At 39.1% G+C, this 17,802-nt stretch overlaps 1 protein-coding gene across 2 annotated transcripts in view; it reads right to left on the bottom strand.

Moving 5' to 3' along the window:
* LOC126334850 (CDK5RAP1-like protein) overlaps nt 1-12,307 on the bottom strand; it is a 107,477-nt gene extending 95,170 nt beyond the window's left edge. The window contains exons 1-2 of one of the 2 annotated variants that reach the window (XR_007564779.1): nt 11,859-12,307; nt 5,770-6,015 (exon numbers count right to left, since the gene is read on the bottom strand). Coding sequence is in view for 1 of the 2 variants with exons in the window: in XM_049997518.1 (XP_049853475.1) it covers nt 5,770-6,015; nt 11,859-12,174 (562 nt within the window). In the remaining variant the exon portion in view is untranslated. The remainder of the gene's footprint in view (nt 1-5,769; nt 6,016-11,858) is intronic. The other variant, XM_049997518.1, reaches the window with a different exon arrangement.
* Between the last annotated feature and the right edge of the window lie 5,495 nt (nt 12,308-17,802).

The raw sequence follows: 17,802 nt of genomic DNA, 5'->3' as shown, positions 1-17,802 counted from the left end.
TTATCCCAACATAGATCAGCTGTGTTGTGGTATTTATAAAACATAAACTCTTATGTGACTGAAGTCCTGTGTGTGGCCTTTATACCAAATGTAGTGGTACACTCATGTTTGAGCAAGATCTATAAATTCTGACAGACATCATCTTTAAAAGCATGTTGACATAATGATGAACACACTACCATTCAATCTGAGGACACTGGGCCTCCATAATACAGTACAATTCTATTAGAATTGGTTTCTTTCTGATAGAATTGGTTTCTCTTTATTGGCAGCTGTATCCAAAATCACCAAGCATGGCTGCATTGAAAGATTCATTAAGCAGAATTCACATGTTGGAGTGCAGCGAGCACATGATTACACTAGAAATTATATCAGGTGAGTTTCAGAGGTTGGAGCAGTGAGGCTGCCTGGCAAGGACACAATACCGGTGAGTAGGTATGAATTAACATGAAGCCATGCACCCCTGTAAACTGGAAATTTATGGCAAGATCTTATGGAACCAAACTGCCAAAGTCATCGGTCCCTGAGCTTACACACTACTTAATCTAACTTAAACTAACTTACATTAAGGACAACACACACATCCATGCCTGAGGGAGGACTCTAACATCCAACTGGGGGAGCCGCAGAACCGTGACAACATGCCTCAGACCGTGCGGCTATGCCACGCTGCTGCACCTCTGTAAACTACCACCTACTGTAAAATGTGTTGTGTCCAACTATATGTTGGCAAGTAGGGTTTGTCATTCTACGTTCCTTCAGAGTCCAGAGTCAGCTGATTACATTTTGTTGTGCTCTGAAACAACACAATGGTTGCATGCACAGAGAAAAGTCAATGAGACGATACCAGAAATGTTACAGATTTCTTAAAAGTATAATATAAAACTTCAGCTTTCCTTCTACTATCTTCTATTGCCACAGCAAACTGGTCAATGAGTGAGTGGATAGAAGACTTCAACCAGCTAGCTGAATTTACATATACTCAGTAGGTCAAAGTCGCCTCCAATTAACACTGCATTATCTGGGTGTTTCTGCACTATTCAGTATAGACTGTCTTTGGAGGACTCTAAAACAGTCGTGGTGGAATCATATACGCATCCAGATAACTTCCCAGTCACAATCAAAATCAAACTCATTAGAGACAATATTTTTGTTGACTACAATGGTGTCTAATTTGTCCCTTCAATAAATGCACCGTGCCTCGCTAAATATCCCAGAGCTTCCTACTTTGGGTTTCAGCCGGCTCTAGGACCTGAGAATAATTTGAGTGCCACCAATTTACTGGAGGGCAGTTAATTCAATAACTATGTAATGAATACTTTCAGTTTACTCATAAAATTTTGACAGTTACATTGTCTTTACTCTGTACTTAGTATGCTTTGTGTCCAACTGTCAAGCGTTCATCAGATTACATCAAACTACCACCTAGCCTAAAAAACCTCCATGTGCACTCCACAAATATTCTGCTACCTGAGTAGCTCTTTCCTTTGTGTAGTGCACCCCTAAGTAGGGGAGTCTTACAACCCCCTAACTGATAGTGCAGGTCTAGAAATCTGCAGCCAAGACCACCAGAGTTGAAGAAGCTTTTGGTCGAGATCCTCAACTCAGCTTCAAACAAAAGAAGCTCTATCAACTCTGGGATCAGTGCTGCAAATTGTGAGCTCTTCTTGCACTCTCTGCATGAGGCCAGTAGCCTTCACCACTTCTGCTAGCTGCCTGTATGAACTGAGGATGGCCTCAGAACCCATGTGACACGCATCATTGGTGCCAAAGTGAACCACATCTTGTACACAACTGTGTTGTGTCAACACACTAGATTGGTGGTGATTTTTTGCATGCAGAAACATATGGTAGATAGATTGTTGTACGTGGATTGACTACTGTTAGATTGCTGATGTTGGCAAAACATTCAGCAGGGTTTAAAACAAAAAGGGAAAATTAAAATAATTAATCAGAAGGATAAATGATTATGTAACATTAACGGACCTGAAAGAAATATTAGTATATCCATAATAAATTACCACAATAGTTATGATTAACTGATTTATACCCAGCCCTATATTCAATATGTAAAAATATATTCTTGAGCAACATTGTTGTGTTTCTCCTAGTGGTACTCACATTCTTCACCCTTGCCAACATTCAAAAGAATGAATTGTTTTATCATAAATGGGCATTAAATGCAAACATGTACAAAATGAAGTAAAACTATTAAAAATGGCATCATCCTTGAAAAATTAAATACAGTATGGTACCTACATACTGAAAAAAGCGAAATATTAAATTTACGAGTTGTAAAGTATAAATGCCTTCTTTTGCAATTGTAATGAAAGTCTTATTAAGACCAAACATGCTTCGCTTAATTCACCTGTACTGCGTGGGATTTATTGCAGTTTAGAGGGCCGTCAGGTGACAAAACATTGTGGGAACATATTGAAAAGGCCATTAAAAATTCCACCTATATTTCTCACACAGCTCAAAATGATTTAGATTGGTGGGAAAACGTACACACTGGGAATGTAAAACCATGTTTCATTATAATTACTCGGTTAGCTAGCTTATGTCGATAATTTTGATCAAGTACTTAAAGTGCACTGTAGAAAACAATAAAAGATAATGTTGAGCAGATAACAATATCTTCAAAATTTATAAACCACATGCATCGGGAAAATGCTTTGACCTTGTTGTTGTTGCAGTCTTCAGCCCGAAGACTGGTTTGATGCAGCTCTCCATGCTACTCTATCCTGTGCAAGCCTCATCATCTCTGAGTAACCACTGCACTCTAAATCCTTTTGAATCTGCTTACTGTATTCATTTCTTGGACTCCCTTTACAATTTTTAACCTCCATGCTCCCTGCCAGTACCAAATTGGTGATCCCTTGATGCCTCAGAATGTATTCTACCAGCCCATCCCCTCTTGTAGTCAGGTTGTCCCGCAAAGTCCTCTTCTCCACAATTCTATTCAGTACATCCTCATTAGTTATGTGATCTATCCATCTCATCTTGAGCATACTTCTGTAGCACCACATTTCAAAAGCTTCTATTCTCTTCTTGTCTGAACTGTTCATCGTCCATGTTTCACTTCCATATTTAGCTACATTCCATATAAATACTTTCAGAAAGGACTTTATGACACAAATCTATACTCTATGTTAACAAATTTCTCTTTTTCATAAACAATATTCTTGCCATTGACAGTCTACATTTTATATCCAGACTATTTCAACCATCATGAGTCATTTTCTTCCCAAACAGCAAAACTCGTCTACTACTTTAAGTGTCTTGTTTCCTAATCTAATTCCCTCAGCATCACCTGATTTATTTTGACTACATTCTGTTATCCTTCTTTCGCTTCTGTTGATGTTCATCTTATACCCTCTTTTCAAGACACTGTCCATTCCATTAAAATCCTCTTCCAAGTTCTTTACTGTCTCTGACAGAATTACAATGTCATCACAAAATGTCATTTTTTCTTCTTCTTCTTCTTCTTCTCCTCCTCATGGATTTTAATTCCCACTCCAAATTTTTCTTTTGTTTCCTTTACTGCTTGCTCAAGATACAGATTGAATAATATCAGAGATAGGCTTTGACCCTGTCTCACTCCCTTCTCAACCACTGCTTCCCTATCATGCCCCTTGATTCTTATAACTGCCATCTGGTTCCTGTACAAATTGTAAATAGCCTTTTGCTCCCTGTATTTTACTCCTGCCACATTTAGAATTTGAAAGACAGTATTTTAGTCAACATTGTCAAAAGCTTTCTCTAAATCTACAAATGCTACTTTTCCCCAGAATCCAAAGTGATCTCCCCTAAGATCAGTTTCCAGCAGTTTTTCTATTTTCTATAAAGGATTCGTGTTAGTATTTTGCAACCATGATTTATTAAACTCATAGTTCAGTAATTTTCACATCTGTCAGCACCTGCTTTCTTTAGAATTGGAATTATTATATTCTTCTTGAAGTCTGAGGGTATTTCTCCTGTCTCATACATCTTGCTCACCAGATGGAAGAGTTCTGTCATGGTTGGCTCTCCCACGGCTACCAGTAGCTCTAACGAAATGTTCTCTACTCCCAGGTCCTTGTTTTGACTTAAGTATTTCAGTGCTTCATCAAATTCTTCATCTCCCTTCTCATCTTCATCAACGTCCTCTTACATTCCATAATATTCCCCTCAAGTACATCTCCCTTGTACACAGGCTCTATATACTCCTTCCACCTTTCTGCTTACAACTGGTTTTCCATCTGAACTCTTGCTATTCATGCCGATGATTCTCTTTTCTCCAAAGGTTTCTCTCATTTTCCTGTTGGTGGCATCTATCTTATACCTAGTGATATATGCTTCTAATCTCTTACATTTGTCCTCTAGCCATTCCTGCTTAGCCATTTTGTACTTCCTGTCAATCTCATTTTTTAGACATTTGTATTCCCTTTCACCTGTTTCATTTATTGCATTTTTGTATTTTCTCCTCTTTTTTATCTACTTGACCCTCTGCTGCCTTGACTATTTCATCTCTCAAAGCTATCCAATCTTTGTCTACTGTGTTCCTTTCACCTGTTCTTATCAAATGTTCCCTAATGCTGTCTCTGGAACTCTCTACAACCTCTGGTTCTTTCAATTTATCCAGGTCCCATCTCTTAAAAATCCTGGACTTGGTATGAAAACCAGTTCACTAGAACTGAAAAAGTGACATCAGGATGACCAGATAGATGTCTGAACCATCCTCTTCTCAAATTTGAATCCAATATGCTATACTTTGAGTTATATCATTCAGTATCAGTTCTCTAATGAAATTTTTCATTCCCACACCAAAAATGTTTGTGACGGTGTCACATTATAGATTCTTCCTTACTGTTTGCAACTGGCCCCTAGTTTCAGTTTCTTGAGCATTTAATACCAACACCAACCTATCCGAACTCCGGAGATGGGAACTCGCCCTTCAGTATATCCTCTCTTCTCGATATCCGCCAGGCCTCAACCTCCGCTAATTTCAAGTTGCCGCCACTCATACCTCACCTGTCTTTCAACAACTTCTTTGCCTCTGTACTTCCGCCTCGACTGACATCTCTGCCCTTACTCTTTGCCTTTAAATATGTCTGCTTGTGTCTGTGTATGTGCGGATGGATGTGTGTGTGTGTGTGTGTGTGTGAGTGTACACCTGTCCTTTTTTTCCCCTAAGGGAAATCTTTCCGCTCCCGGGATTGGAATGACTCCTTACCCTCTCCCTTAAAACCCACATCCTTTCATTTTTCCCTCTCCTTCCTTCCTTCCTGACGAAGCAACTGCCAGTTGCGAAAGCTCGTAATTCTGTGTGTGTGTTTGTGTGTTTTGTTCATGTGCCTGTCTGCCGGCGCTTTCCCGCTTGGTAAGTCTTGGAATCTTTGTTTTTAATATAATTATGTGATGTATTAGACAATAATGGACAACTCTGACAATCACTCTAAGATAAAAATTAATGAAGTAAGTCATAAAATTTAGCATCTTAGTATTAGCAGTTCCCTACTGATATCCTCTTAATAAAAAATGCACAGTGTATATTGAACTATTGATAATAACAGTCTGATAATCTTACACTAGGAATAATATATGAACTAAATGTGTAAAATTGAAGCAAAAAATTTTGTAAGTGATAAATTTTATTGTTGGAAGCAAGAGAGAGAAGCAGAAACAAAATATGTAAACTGTATAATCTAGGATTTAATACCACAGCCATAAAACGCAAAAAAAAAATAAAAAATAAAAAAAAATAAAAAAAAATAAAGGAAGTGTTACCTAGTATTCCTATTTTCATTGGTGGTTTTTCCTTCGTTTTCATTCTTGTATTATTAATACCTTTTAGGTATTGTAATTTATTCCAGATCTTAGTTTCAGCTCCTTCACGGATGGAACACGTTACTACAAGGACTACATCTGCATCTGTGAGACTATCTGTTTTTGTAAATCCAACGTCCTTTAGAACTGACCAAATTATTTCAGTGTCATTCACATTCATCTGGCATCCATAGACATCAAAGTATACTGAAAGAAAAACAAAAAAATTCAAAATTTAACTCATTACAAGAAAACATCAGTAACAGTGAAATATTATTTCAGCACCATTTTTGTTTGAATATAAGACACTTCATTTCCATTCTAGGAAACATAAAGAAATATTTTAAAACAAAAATATTCAACATTTCCAGCACTTTACAAGTAAAAAACTACTGATGCTTCCTTGACATTGAATCACAGCACTGTTTCTACAGTTACACAAATATCAATGAAACCAAATAATTAAGGCTCAATAGAGTCTATTTACATCAAAGGCTTTAGTTTTGAAACAGATTTGTTTTGAAATGAATTCATTTGAATCCAATTTTTATTTATAAGGCCAATATGGTAACATTTGGTTCCAGTACTGAAGAGAGGGTACATTCAACATTCATTATGCCCACTGCACCAAGGACTGCGGTGAACAATTCTTTTCTGGAAATAATGTGACTTTCACACTTTGAATAATTCTCTCTCTCTTTGTCTCCCTGTGTGTGTGTGTGTGTGTGTTTGCTTTAAAAATGCAATTTAGTCACTGGCTCGTTTTCCAAAACTGTAGTCCTGGACATATAATTGATAATTGTTAGAGGCTGAGGCATCAAGGAATTGCCAACTCAGTAATGCAAGTGAAATAATTGCGTGAGGATGGCAAAGCCTGAATACAGAAGTAGTTTCAAATGGTTGTATGTTGCAGTAGTTATGCAGAGGTACATGGAGATACTAGCATGGAGAGCTGCAGCAAATCAGTCCTTGGACTGAAGGCAACAGGACAACAACAGGTTGATAGAGAAAGGCCAAGATCTCTGTACCACTTCAACTATGACCATGCACCTATAGAAAATTTGGTGGTGAAGCTATTCAGTTGGATAATGCTTCATTTTCTTTAATGCACAAAATATCCATTTAAACAACAGACAATGCAAAATTAAAACTGTGTGCCACACTAGGTGGCGTGCTTATAATTGTGAGTTGCTCGCTGTAACTGTGTGACGTCAGTTTAGTATACTCGCAACAGTCCGTAATAAGAATAATAATACAATAAAAATGAAAACACTGTAGCATTTACTCAGAAAACATATGACAAGAAATGTCAAACACCAGGTTGAGGAAAAATGCACTAGTATACATCAGAGGCTGTACTCAAGTGACTAAATGTGTCTGTACTGTAAACAATCTCTGTCCATTCAAGGTAATGGCAGCTGCAGGAGAACCCTTTATATTAGAGATAGATTCAAAGAGAATGTGCCCACTGATGAAACAACGAGTCTTAGAGATCAACTGCCAAAGCTTTTGCAATAAGTCCCAATATTCGATGCTGTTTCAAATACAATATTGGAGCTCATATAATTCTACAAAGAGAAAGCTGGATGGACACTGAAATTTACAGCAGTGAGATTTTTGGGGCAAAACTATGCATATAATGAAAGCATTTGCTAATGGGAAGTGGTCCATTTATCACAGTCGACAAGGAACTCAAGTCCACAGGAACAGAAACTGAAGCAGTATCCACGACTGTCTGGATAAAAGACTCTGTCTTTAATGATCCAACATTCAACTGGCAAAGTTACAGTTTTGTAAGTGGTGAACGGGAAAAAGATTCTTGTGAACCACTACTTCATGCCTTCTGTAAAAGTTACCTTGAACAGATAGTGCAAAACTCCACTGATGATTTAAATGCAATAGACCTGTTTCAAAAATGAATTTTCTCTCTGAATTAGTGTGTGCGGTAATTCAAAACTTCCCAGAAGATTAAAATAGTGTGCCAGAAGGGACTCAAACCAAGGTCTTTTGCTTTTGAGGGCATGAACTCTATGGACTGAACTAGCCAAAAATGGAAGCGATCCATAGGCTATGACTACGCCATTTCTCTTCTTTGTAATTTCTTCCAGTAGTTCCAGTCCCATAAGTTATCTAGAAGAACTTCTGCAAAGAATGGTAGGTAGGAGAAAAGGTAATTGCAGAAGTAAAGTTAGTCAGATTGTGAGTCATGCTTAGCTTGCTCAGTTGGTAGAGTAGTTGCCTGTGAAAGACATAGGCCCCAGGTTCAGTCCCAGTATGACACAATTTTACTAATGAAGAAATACACGTACTACATCAGTTTACTTCTTGCATCACTATAAAGATTAGTGACATACATGTCAGAGTGTGAGGTGTTAAGCAACAGCTGAACTTTCTGAAGTTAATCATAGTTGCAGGTCTCTTTGGGATCCTTGCCAGGTTCTATACAGACTTTGCAATTGAGTTAGCTCACATGTTAAACATAATATGCTGTAGATCCTTTAAACAAAAGTTGTGCCCAGCAACTGGAAAAACATGAAGTCACACATGTCTACGAGAAGGGTAACAAGAGTTATCCACAAAACCACTATCCAATCTCATTGATTTCCATCTGTTGCAGAATCTTCGAACACATTCTGGGGTCGATAGAAGCATACAATTCCACCTGTCTGCTTTGATCCAAAACATAATGGTGGTGTGTGCGATGTCATTACGGCACAGAGTTTTTGAGTTGGTTGTGTTTGTAGATGTCGTGTTCTTGTATTTGGTGGAGGATGTGGATTTGCTGAGTTTAACTTGTGGTATTAGGTTCATTTGAGTTTTGGTTGTCATCGTGTTAATGTGGTTTTGAGTTTGGTAGTTAATGTGGTGATGTGGGTTGTGGAATTGTTTTCAGTGAGTAATTAAGACTCTTTTTTGTTTAAGTGTTTGGCGTCTGATGATTTTGGTGTTTATTGTGCAGAAAGAAGTCTTTTTTTGTAATTGCTATTTCATTAAGTATGGATATGACAGTGTAGTTCATTACACTCATGTCTGTCATATAGTTCCTGCATATGTTTGGTCATATTGCTGAGTATGTTAGGTGTCACGTTTGTGGTGTAGCATCATTGGTGTGTGTGTGTGTGTGTGTGTGTGTGTGTGTGTGTGTGTGTGTGTGTGTGTGTGTGTGTGTTTGTCCTGGGATGATGGGGCAATTTTTCCATTATATATTTAACTTGTCCCTGCCCTAAACACCCAATTTTCCATGGTTTTCCCATTGGTTTCATTTTACTTTTGGAGTGAGAGGTTATTGTGTCATTATTATTTTTGTTCATATTTGTTGGTGTGTGTATGTACGATGTCATTGTCGTCATTTTGTATACACTGGAAGTGGCCATTTCCACCATATTTTTAATGTCACGGGGCAAAGCTGACAGGTGCAATTGGACACTTCTGTAATATTCTGAGCTCAAAGTGGTATTTTGAACAGAATGACCACCTCCATCCCAACTAACAAAGATTTCAAAAAGAATTACCATGCGAAAGACGACTTACAGTTTTCTCACACGATAACAGGAAAGCTACAGATCAAGGAAACCAAGTAGAGTATGCAATATTTCTTGATCTGTGAAAAGTATCCAATCTGTCAAACAACAATACTTATTAATAAAAGTACAAGTACATGGAGTAACAAACAAAATTTGTAAGTGGGTTGAAGATTTCTTTGTAGGTAGGACATAGCATGTTATCTCAGGTGGAGAGTCCTGAGCAGAAAAACAAGTAGCTTCAGGCATACCCTAAGAAGTGTCCAAGGACCCTCATTGTTCATTTTGTATATGAATGAATTGACAGACAATTTTAATAGCAACTTCAAACATTTTGCAGATGGTGCAGTTATCTATAATGAAGTACTGTCTGAAATATTCCACATCTACTGTGAAGTGCATGGTAGATCTCACTACAGTCAACTTCAGGTTTTGGCCGGCTTTCTGTGACTAACACTATGTGAGCTTCAGTATTGTTTAGGAATGCTTTGAACTCTGTAACTTTCAATCAGATCCTGATAAGATTTCCAAAAAGAGCAAAAAACTGCAACTTTTGTTAAGTGTACAAAAATGTAAAATTATGGACTTCACAAAATAAAAGATTGTAGTATTCTATGACTACAATATCAATTATTTACAGTTAGAATCAGTCAGTTCATACAAATACCTAGGTGTAATAATTTTGATGAATATCAAATGGACAGATCACATAGGCTCAATCATAGCTTAGGCAGTGGTAGGTTTCAGTTCATTGGCAAAATAATGGGAAAGTGCAGTCAGTCTACAAAGAAGACTGCTTACAAATCACTTGTGTGTCCCAGCTTTGAATATTGCTGAAGTAAGACCAACAAGGGATACTGAATGCATGCAAAGAATGGTGGCATAAAAGATCATAGTTTTGGCTAATGTGAGTGTGTTAAGGAAATGATGATGAACCAGAAGTGGTATTCTTAAAGATAGACAAAAATTACCCTTGAAACCTTACTTACATTATTTCAGGAAGTAGTATTAAAGGAAGACTTAGAGGTATTCTTAACCCCCTCCCCCCCCCCCCCCCAAATATAATTCTTTGAGGCGAACATATGAACTACTTTGACGAACGTGTTTATTTGGGACACCCTCAAAAACATATGTTTTTCATATTGAGTGCATTCTGCTGCCACCTACTGCAATGTACTCCATATCAGTGACCTCAGTAGTCATCAGACATCGTGAGAGAGCAGAATGGAGCAGTCCATGGAACTCATGGACTTCAAACGTGGTCAGGCGATTGGGTGTTGCTTGTGTAGTAAGTCTGTACATGAGATTTCCACACTCCTAAACATCCCTAGGTCCACTGTTTCCAATGTGATAGTGAAGTGGACATGAAGGGACACGTACAGCACAAAAGCCTCCAAGCCAACCATGTCTGCTGACTGAAAGAGACTGCAGACAGTTGAAGAGGGTCGTAATGTGTAATAGACAGACATCTATCCAGACCATCACACAGGAATTCCAAACTGCATCAGGATCCACTTTAAGCACTATGTCAGTTAGGTGGGGAGTGAGAAAACTTGGGTTTCAGGGTTGAGTGGCTGCTCACAAGCCACACATCACGCCAGTAAATGCCAAATGATGCCTCGCTTGGTGTAAGGAGCATAAACATTGGACGATTGGACAGTGGAAAAATGTTGTGTGGGGTGACAAATCACAGTACACAATGTGGTGATCCAATGGCAGGGTGTGGGTACGGCGAATACCCGGTGAACATCGTCTGCCAGTATGTGTAGTGCCAACAGCAAAATTCGGTGGTGGCATTATGGTCTGGTCGTGTGAGCTTGCACCTCTTGGGGTGTTTTGCGTGGCACTATCACAGCACAGGCCTACATTGATGTTCAAAGCTCCTTCTTGCTTCCCGCTGTTGAAGAGCAATTCGGGGATGGCGAGTTCATCATTCAACACGATCGAGCACCTGGTCAAAATGCACAACCTGTGGCAGAGTGGTTACACGACAGCAACATCCATGTAACCGACTGTCCTGCACAGAGTCCTGACCTGAATCCCACGGAACACCTTTTGGATGTTTTGGAATGCCGACTTCGTGCCAGGCCTCAGGGACCAATATTGATACCTCTCCCCAGTGCAGCACTCCATGAAGAATGGGCTGCTATTACCCACGAAACCTTCCAGCACCTGACTGAAGGTAAGTCTGCCTGTCGTCAAGGTTAAGGGTGGGCCAACACCATACTGAATTCCAGCATTACTGACGGAGGGCACCCCCAACTTGTCAGTTTCAGCAAGGTCCGGATACTTTTTATCACATAGTGTATGTAGAATTGAAGTGTATGCAGAATCCTGTCCGTACAGCATGTGAAAAATAGTAAAGACACTTGGCAATAATAATACAACCACATAAGATATTGCCAGTAACTTCAAATTATTAAAAATATGGTACTTGAGTGCTCTCTTATTACGAAACATGATCTCGTCTGCAAGCAAGAAAAACACACACACCAACCAAAAGGAGAACTTTACATATGAGTACCTTACCCTTCCTTCCATGCCCACTGAAATGTTCTGTGGCAACGTATGGGAGTTCCGTAATTGCTACTCTCTGTGCATCACTTGGTAGGTTTCCTTGCAAAAAATCCTTTAAGCCGGGTCCTTTCTGGATGCTGAACTGATGTTTCCGCCAAAGAGAATTTTTGCGACCACTTGCTGTACTTGGTTCGGCGTCTTTTAATATTTTAGTTACTGTGAAGTTCCTGAGTGAAGACAAGAAAATTGTTTTCTTCGAACTGTGCAATGCTATTCCACACGCCCCACATATTCTAACTGTGGACTGACAACATTTGCCATATAACATTTTTATATAGTGTGTTATTAATTAGAAAAACGTTGACTCGAAGTGTGACACGTCTTCCCAATCAACTACAGCTCTTGTACACCACACCGTCTGCTTTCGGTTTCAAAACAAACACACCAAAGCACTAGAAAAAAAGGAACACATTCGTCAAACAACTTCTACGTACGCTTCAAAGATGTACATCACAGACTGGGTGGTCTACTGATAGATGATCGAAGCTCCATTATTGCTGTCGCAATACTTGTTCTCTGAATATATTAAAATATGCGCCGATTTGGTAGTAATATTTGACAAAGTTAAGCGCATACTCTAATCATTAAAATATCTCCTCAAACTCATTTCCATATGCAACAAAAGGGCAAGTGGTATGAGGGCTATGACAGTGCTGCCGTGTGCTGCTGAATGGATCTATTGTCAAAATTTAAGCCGGGTTCACACAAGCAACTAATGTGGCTTTCTGTAGTGGCATCCTGAGCTACCGTTCACACAAGGCGCCAAGAATTCTACATATTTTCACAACTTTCAATATGGCGTCAATTGAAATCATACGAGCGGGTACAAATATTACAGTGCAGGTTTTGGCATTATTACACGACGCACCTAAGGCGTACAAGACAGGTGTAGGCGGCCTGCCGCCTAGCAGGACAAAATGGGCGAAGTTACGGTTTTAGCAGACGGTGCATCCGCCGGGCCGGAATACGAGCGGTTCTTTTCTGCTTTGCATTCCCGCACGTGCAGTAGATGCGGTGTTGCCGTCCATGCGCACAAAGCAGCATTTCCAGCGGGCTTTCTGCCTGTTATTGCTTTCACACACGGTCAGCAGATGACAAATACGTGAGCTCTTGGGGACACTTTTGGCTGCTGAGTGAAATTTCACAGAGTAATTTTTATTAACAGAGTAATAAAACAAATGAGACTTCTCTTCTTTTTAACTGCCGTTCACAAAAGTTGTACACACAATGATTGCTTCGATTGTAGAAATGGAATGAAACAAGGAAATTATAAGCATGCTCACAGATGCATATGGCAAGGAAAGGTGTCTGTGATCCTCTAGATACTCCGTACCACACTAAAGCACATCTACGCATGTTAAATTTGAGTGTACATGTTTTACGTAAATGTGCGTCTAATTTAACTTTAGATGTGTATGTATCGCGTTACTATGTGAGAGTACAGCATTTATTTGATGTGATTGCACATTTTTTCACTATTTCAGCGTGTCAGGAAGAGTGGTGTTGTGAGAATAGCCACAAGGATCAGAGCAGTTGTGGTGGCCGTGAGCAATGAGGGATGTAAACATCGTTTTGGATCTTCGCCGTCCCACTGTTACGAAACAGCGTCCCTCATTGCTCTGTCACATGCATGGATCCTGTCATGTACCATCGACAAAGCACATTCATCGACAAAGCACATTCATTCTAACGAAGTTGCTAAATTCCTGTGGATCTTCAGGCCTTAACTCTTCCGTTAGCAGTTCCGCTTTCACCCATTCAGTTCCTGCACCTGACATTACGTCACAGTTCTGCCTTTCTCCGAATTGCTAAAAGAAGGCTGTGTTCACAGTGGGACCGATAACCGTCGTCAAACGCCGTCGCCAAAAGTTGCCTGATAACATTGGCCCACATCTTGGTCACTGTGCGTCCAGTCTCATTCATCAGTTTCCGACGGGGTCGATGAGGTTAGGTTATGTCAGGTTAGGATCTATTTTATGTATGAAGTAGGTTATATTTCAACCTCCAAGGATGGGATGGATACCACAATGCCTCTGTAATTGGGAATGAGTGTGCTGCAATGCGGCTTTTGCAGTTAAAATATGTATGTAAATGAGCTGTATCTGTTTCGAAACGAACGTGGCAAATTCTGTACACTCTGTTCTCAATTACTGGAAGGTCGAGACAAGTTCACGAATACACGAGATGACGGGAAACACACCATCCTGCAAAAGCTAAAAACGCATTAACTTTGTGATAACACTCGCCTTCTCTCACCAGCGATTAACATCAGAAGGGACCACCACTAAGAAGTTAACAGGCTGTATTTGATGTTCTTCATATTTATATGTGTATATAACTAAAATATGTAGATTCAGAGATCCGCTTCGCTAATGATCTCTCCAAAACATGTTGGTGGTTTATTATGATACAGAGGCAGGAAATAAGGTTATGAGCACATAATGATTAATTTACATGGTGAATGTACATATTTTTGTTATAGGATGCATGGATAAAATTTGTGTGTAAGGGAGCAAGGGTGCAGCGATTTACATCAGGAAAGAAATGGAACCCAGCATAGTTGCAATAATGTATGTAAATGAACGACTAATGTGCCTAGACTTGACAGTGTCTAGCAAGAAAATTAGGATTGTGTCAATATATTCGCATTGTGAAGGGACAGATCAAGAGAAGATGGGTAGTTTTTATGACGCACTCAGTGATGTAGTTGTTAGAATAAAGGACAAGGAGAGTGTTCTGCTCATAGGTGATTTTAATGCCAGGATTGGAAATCGAACAGACGGGTATGAATAGGTTATGGGTAAATTTGGAGAGGATATAGAAGCCAACAGGGATGGGAAACAAGTCTTGGATTTCTGTGCCAGTATGGGCTCAGTAATCACAAACTTCTTTTTTAAACATAAGAACATTCACCGGTATACTTGGGAAGGCAGGGGAACCAGATCTGTCATTGACAATATAATAACAAATCAGGAATTCAGGAAGGCTGTGAGGGACACACGTATATTCAGGGGATTTTTTGATTACACTGATACCTATTTAATCTGCAGTGAAATTGGTATTGTGAGGCCGAAAGTGCAGGAGGTCAGGTCCATATGTAGGAGGATAAGAGTGGAGAAACTTCAGGATAAAGAAATCAGGCACAAGTACATAACAGTGATCTCATAAAGGTACCAGTTAGTTGAACGTAGTCAAATACAGTCAATGGAAAAGGAATGGACAAGGTACAGGGACACAGTACCAGAAGTGGCTAAAGAATGTCTTGGAACAGTAGTGTGTATAGGTAGGATGAAGCAAACAGCTTGGTGGAGTGACACAGTCAAGGCAGCCTGTAAAAGGAAAATGAAGGTGTATCAAAAATGGCTACATACTAGAACTCAGGTAGACAGAGAAAGTTATCATGAAGAAAGAAACAAAGCCAAACAGATAATTGCAGCACCCAAGAAGAAACCTTGGGAAGACTTTGGAAACAGGTTGGAGACTTTGGGTCAAGCTGCTGGAAAACCATTCTGGAGTGTAATTAGAAGTCTTCAAAAGGGAGATAAGAAGGAAATGACAAGTATTTTGGACAGGTCAGGAAAACTGCTGGTGAATCCTGTTGATGCCTTGGGTAGATGGAGGGAACATTTTGAAGAGCTGCTCAGTGTAGGTGAAAATACGATCAGTAATGTTCTAGATTTCGATGTATAATGGGTTAGGAATGATGATGGAAATAGGATCACATTTGAGGAAGTGGAGAAAATGGTCAATAGATTGCAGTGCAATAAAGTGGCTGGGGTGGATGAAATTAAGTCGGAACTCATCAAATACAGTGCAATATCAGGTCTTAAATGGCTACACATGGTAATTGAAAGGGCCTGGGAGTGGGACAGGTTCCATCAGACTGGACGAAAGCAGTAATCACACCAATCTTTAAACATAGAAACAGAAAAGATTGTAACAACTACAGAGATATCTCTTTAATCATCGCTGTGGGTAAAATCTTCTCAGGTATTGTTGAAAGGAAAGTGCAGGTATTAGTTGAGGACAAATTGGATGAAAATCAGTGTGGGTTTAGGCCTCTCAGAGGTTGTCAGGACCAAATCTTTAGCTTGCGGCAAATAATGGAGAAGTGTTATGAAAGGAACAGGGAATTGTATCTATGCTTTATAGATCTAGAAAAGGCATATGACCGGGTTCCTAAGAGGAAGTTATTGTCTGTTCTACGAGATTATGGAATAGGAGGCAAACTTTTGCACGCAATTAAAGGTCTTTACATAGATAGTCAGGCAGCAGTTACAGTTGATGGTAAATTGAGATCATGGTTCAGAGTAGTTTCAGGAGTAAGACAAGACTTGTCTCCACTGTTGTTCATATTATTTATGGATTATATGTTGAAAACAATATACTGGCTGGGTGAGATTAAGATATGTGAACACAAAATATGTGGATGACTTAGTTGTGATGGCAGATTCGATTGAAAGTTTGCAAAGTAATATTTCAGAGCAAGATCAGAAATGTAAGGACTATGGTACGAAGATTAGCATCTCCAAAACGAAAGTAATGTCAGTCGGAAAGAGATATAAACGGATTGAGTGCCAAATTGGTTTTTCCATCTTTTCTGTGGTTTAGCTCTGTTGCATTTTCCTGTGGCTTTGCAGATATTTAGTATTTTATATACCTATTATCAGCCATTTATTCAACATTTTTTAACAATTTTGTCTGTAGCGCTTCAATTTCTTCCAGTATACTCATTAACCTGATTTTCATTTTGTATGTGATCAATTCTTGTCTCTTCTGAAGTTATTTCTCCTGCTGGATTGTTCATTTCGTTTTTCTGCTAGTGTCCTACACACTGTTCCATAAATGATTGTTGGAACTTCCAAGGTTTTGTAAAATTTCATCTCATACTTGGCACTGACTTTTCCATATAAGTTTCTTTTAATTGGCCACTTGAAATAAAGAATGACTTTATTTTGCGGCAAATATCAGTGGAATTGTTTTCACTTCATGTATAACCAAGGTATGTTACTAAGCTACTATTATGTTCAATGGATCATTTGGATGATAAATCATAATGATGTGGAACAAGTCATTTACATTAGAAATTATTTTGTAAATATGGCTTCATATTGAATATTCAGAAGTTCTATTTTGTTATATTACTATTATTAAATATACAGATGATAATCAGGGCAGGCCCACCGCCTTTTACACATTACAACAGTAGAAATTTTTCTGTGGAATAGGAGGAGTTGTCAAGGAGAAACTTTTTCACTTTGTTTCAAATTTTGCTTTGCTGTCTGTCAGACATTTTCTCTCATTTGGTAAGTAGTCCAATACTTTAGTTGCAGCATCCTACAAACTTTTTTGTGCTAAAGATAGCCTTAATGTGGAATAATGAATGTCATTTTTCCTTCTAGTACTGTAATTACGTACAAAAATGGTTCAAATGGCTCTGAGCACTATGGGACTTAACATCTGTGGTCATCAGTCCCCTAGAACTTAGAACGACTTAAACCTAAGGACATCACACACATCTATGCCCAGGGCAGGATTCGAACCTACGACCGTAGCGGTCGCGCGGTTCCAGACTGAAGTGCCTAAAACACCGGCCGGCGTAATTACGTAAAACATTGTTCCTTTTGAATTGCAGTGGATAATTTATAACAAAGCTCGTCAGGTAATGAATATACTGTGAAGCAGTAGCCATAATGCCCAACTCCTTAAACAGCTGTCTGCAAGCTGATGATGAGCGAACACAATACATTATTCTTCCAGCACGTTTTTTGAGCAATGAGGTCTTTCCTTCTTAAAGATGAGTTACCCCAGAACATTATTCCATATGACATTACTGAATGAAAAAATGCAAAATATGCCAACCTGTGAGGTGTCAGCCTAGTCTGATTGTCTGGCA

Source organism: Schistocerca gregaria, chromosome 2 (genome assembly GCF_023897955.1).
Source record: "Schistocerca gregaria isolate iqSchGreg1 chromosome 2, iqSchGreg1.2, whole genome shotgun sequence".
Lineage (NCBI taxonomy): Eukaryota > Metazoa > Arthropoda > Insecta > Orthoptera > Acrididae > Schistocerca > Schistocerca gregaria.
The sequence above is the reverse complement of the archived record's forward strand: the minus strand, read 5'-3'. Positions and strand labels throughout refer to the sequence as shown.